General features: G+C 37.9%; 1 protein-coding gene across 1 annotated transcript; it reads left to right on the top strand.

Moving 5' to 3' along the window:
* The first annotated feature begins 1,871 nt into the window (after positions 1–1,871).
* Positions 1,872–3,507, top strand: LOC132185677 (protein MIS12 homolog). Its single transcript, XM_059599447.1, has 3 exons — positions 1,872–2,195; positions 2,273–2,330; positions 2,684–3,507. The coding sequence occupies exons 1-3, from the start codon at positions 2,074–2,076 to the stop codon at positions 2,819–2,821; spliced, it is 318 nt and encodes a 105-aa protein (XP_059455430.1). The 5' UTR covers positions 1,872–2,073; the 3' UTR covers positions 2,822–3,507.
* The last annotated feature ends 761 nt before the right edge of the window (positions 3,508–4,268 follow it).

Below are 4,268 nucleotides of genomic sequence, written 5' to 3'. Positions count from 1 at the left end.
GCAGATATTGTTGAAGACGTGTGAAGGACACTACGGAGATAGGCACCGAAACTACGGTAGCAAGGCCAAACTTCCTCCACGACTTTGGCTGGTGGATTTCATCCTGCATCATAATGTATGTCCCTTGGGCAACAAGACTCAGAGAAGAGGCCACTTTCTCACTGCATTCTATGCCTTTCATAGAGGCTATTGGTACTCCATTCCTGATATCATTTGGAGCCAGATGCACAAGGTTTGGGAAGGAGTGCATGTAGGAGGAGTAGACAATACCGACACATGGGGGTTACCTTTTTCCATTTTTACTCACTCATATACTTCGGAAAAATGGCATTAAAGGCACCCCAGTAGATGGACCTATCAAAGAACACCTGCAATTTCGCAGAATCCAGTGGAACCAAAGCCACCCTCAATTTGGCAGTATTTGCCTATTAATATAGGTGGGTATTTGGCACAACAAGGTGCTGTTGAGAAAGCTTTTCAGGTCCATCATATTGATCTAGTGGAGGCCACCCTCACTCACAGTTTCACAAGACAAGACATTGAGCCAGACTTTGAGGATGTTACTGATGACATTGTTGAAACCATGCACTTCCTTGAGGCTTCTTCACTTCATCTAGGTAGGTATGGAACCTCTTTTAAGACTCTTATACCGATTATAACTATTCTTGTTCCTTCTTTAGTCTAGCCACCAGTCTTAGAGTTGAAGCAGCTGCCTACACATTTGAAATATGCCTACTTAGGAGCCAATCAGATACTACCTGTGATAATTGCTGCAAAATTAAGTTCGGGGGAAGAGGAGAAGCTATTAAGGCTTCTCATAGATCATAAAACTGAATTAGGGTGGACTATTGCGGACATCAAAGTCATAAGTCCAGCAAAATGCATTCATAGAATTCTCCTTGAGAATGAAGCAAATCCAACCAGGGATGCACAAAGAAGACTTAAACCTGGCTGCTTTGATACCAATTGTTACGTGAATGCTTTTACATATATGTAATGGGATATATTGTTAGGTTTTAAGGGAACCTAAACCCTTTATATTTGTTAAAAGGAATCTAAAACCTTTTCAAACATAAAGTTTGAATTAATTTTCTTGTTTTTTTTATTCATAACATAATGGCCTTTAAATAGGCAAACTATTACAATGTTTTCTAGGGCTGAGTCACCAGCTTTTATTGGAATATAAACTAGAGCTGAGTCATCAAGACTCTTACACAGAAATAAATAAAGATAATATCAAATAAAAATACAATATAATATTCTATGGTATCATATATTTTAATATATCATAATATTAACAATTGTTCCACATAAACTTAATTCTCGTAACAACTTGTGGCCGAAATCTTGGGTTCGGTTTGAATGGGTTTGGGGTATCGAGCTTAGGGTCTGAACAGAGATTGGGGAAGTATCGTGGCCAGAGATTGGGGAAGCTTCATGGTCGGAGAGTGTGGAGGCTTCATGGCTGAAGGTTGGGGAAGAAGGCTCATGGCTGGAGATGGGGGTTGGGTTCGAATGGGTTTGGGGTTTCTGTTGGAAGAAGTCCGTTTCTTTATTATATTTTTCCAGTATTTTAATCTATTTCTTGTAAAAAAAAAAAAAAAGGCAAGGGCGTAAATCAAGTCATATTTGATGATTTGGCAATTAGGACACGTTTCGAAATGTAATTGGTCCCTGTGTTAGTGACATGGCTTTCCGTTAAGTCAACTAACAGCAAATGGATGGAAAAACCATTTTAGTCTTTAGGCAAATCAAAGGAACCTCCTAAATAAAAATTAAATTCTAAAAGTAAAAAAATAAAGATGTTAAACCTAAAGAGTGAATAAGGTCCTTACCCCTTTATAAAATTGTAATGTCAAAGATACCCATGACCCAACTCTCGTAATTTTGAAATGAAATGAGAGGGAGACTTTATAAAACTAGCGCCCAGCGCCTAGCGGTGGAGCCAATCCTATTCAATCCTGCCACCCATTTTAAGTTTTGAAAATCCCCCGTCAACAGCGAAAGACCTTCGTTCGTGGGTAAAAAGGGACATTTTTGGCGGGAAAATCCTCCCACAAACTTTGAGCGAGTATGGAAGGCAGCGAGAGCGAGGCGATATTCGAGTCGCTGAATGTGAAGCCCCAACTCTTCATCAACGAAACCCTAAACACCGTCGACGACTTGGTGGATGACGCTTTTCATTTCTTTCAGCAGTAAGCAAACCCTAAACCCTAAACGCTTTCACTTTTCTGGTTGATAATCTAAACATGTCTTCCTGGTGGCCCTGCAGACAAGCCTCAACCCTTTTGAATACCCATGCCACCGACAGATCCGAAGATCTAACCAAGGTAATATTCCTTTTTCAGTTTTTTGTTTGAATGTTTTCCCTAATTCACTTGTAAATGCTATTTCTCATTCTATTACAAATTTAGTCTTCTTCAATTTTCTGCTCACTTTCTTTTTCGATTTTAAATTCGGTGTTTGTGAATTTGCTTAGAGCATACCTGATTCGACAGAAGAATTTGCGCACATTTGTATAAGAAGCTTCAAAAAGAATCGTATATTTTTGTTTTGTTTGTTTTGTTTTTTGGTTGACGGCAACTGCTAAGGAATTCAATTAATTGAATACGACGTAGTTGTAATTTTTTGTTGGTTGTGCGTAAAGGGTTTGATTCTGTTTTGCTTTTTTTGATGTCTGTAGGGTATTGCTAATGTACGCAGTATGGTTCAGTCGGTTTTGGATAAGCGGCTGGCTATGTGGGAGAAGTACTGTCTTCACCACTGTTTTGCTGTTCCTCAGAGGTTTTCTATTCCCAAAACTGTAGGTTCACTCTGTTAATTGGTGGGGTTAGGCATTGATAAACTTCATGATTAATGCTAATTTCACCTGCTGTGAGCTGTTATTGTTGTTCTTTTCATAAGATATTGACTGATTGCGGGATTTCTTATTGTTGCATTTTGTGCTTGTGGAATAATATGCTCATGCAACTGCGCTAGGCAGTTATGTTTTAAGACTAGTACCACTCGCATTCCATTTTAGCTATGCACTGTTGTTGTGATTATAAGGATAAATTTATCCAGATATGGGAGGGTACCGCATCCTGTTCTTGTTTTGACAGTAACAGTGTTATCGCATTCTATCATATGTTAAATCAATCCATGTAAGCTATTTTAGATAGCCTACCAGCATTGTACTGCATTTAGGGAGGGGATGCGCCCATGCTCACTTCCTTGTTCCTGTTCTGCTTTCCCTAACAATCCCCATTTTGGGTAACATTGTTCTCTAGGAAAAAAAATCAGTTGTGTTGCAAGCCTTTTGTACTCTTTCATGGTCAACCACATTTAGTTTGTATATATAAATATTAGTCATTTGGTTTCAACTAGTTCCCCTATTTTCTTCTTGCTCTTGTTGATCTTTTCACATTTGAGCTAGAAGCTTCGCCTTTGTTAGCGTAAAATCATTAAGGGAACTACATATTGGGATAGATAATCTTATGCTTCATTTGCTTGTTATTTTTCTCTGAGGTTGAAGTTGTATAAGTTGCTAGAGGACCAACAAATTTGAAGCATTCATTTACTTTGGTTGTAGGTTGATTTATTTGCATTAGATACAAAATAGGACACAAAGTTATAATATAAGGAAGCTTTGATCACATTGCATCATTTATACTTTAAGGCTGTTGAAGTTGAATGAATTTTTCAAGTAAACAAGGAACTTTGAACATTTATCAATCTAGGGGCCCAACTAGCAGGATAGACATAAGTGAAATACCCTGACTTATTAGAACCAATAATTACCGGTAACATTATGAACTGAGAATAAATTAGAATGTCTTGTTCAATTTACAACTATTAAGATCATGAACTCCATTCACATTAGTGAATAATTTAAGGTTACATGTGCACTAAATGCAGGTTGCAGGGGAGACAAATGCAGTTCTTACATTACCTTGAGTTCTATAATATATGTGTTAAGCTGTTATGAGAACTATAAAATCCCATAAAGTTAATCCCATGTTGGGCTGGTGGGTTGTGAAGGTGTTGCATAGGTGTTAAGTCTTACTTATTAGGTGAGATTGGGTTTTAGAAGTAATTTCAGAGAGCTCCAATTGTAACATTTGCTAGTCCTTTTGGAGTATAGGGTAGATGTGACTAACATTTTCCATGGGTTGTGACAAGAAAAACAGAGGCAGATGAGTTGACATGTTCAACTCATGGTATAATGTTTATGAGTTTGGTGATGATAAGTATTTATGGAGCACATTGGCAATGGTCCGAGGAGCAAA

This window comes from Corylus avellana, chromosome ca6, assembly GCF_901000735.1.
Source record: "Corylus avellana chromosome ca6, CavTom2PMs-1.0".
NCBI lineage: Eukaryota > Viridiplantae > Streptophyta > Magnoliopsida > Fagales > Betulaceae > Corylus > Corylus avellana.
This window is presented reverse-complemented; position numbering and strand designations above follow the sequence as displayed.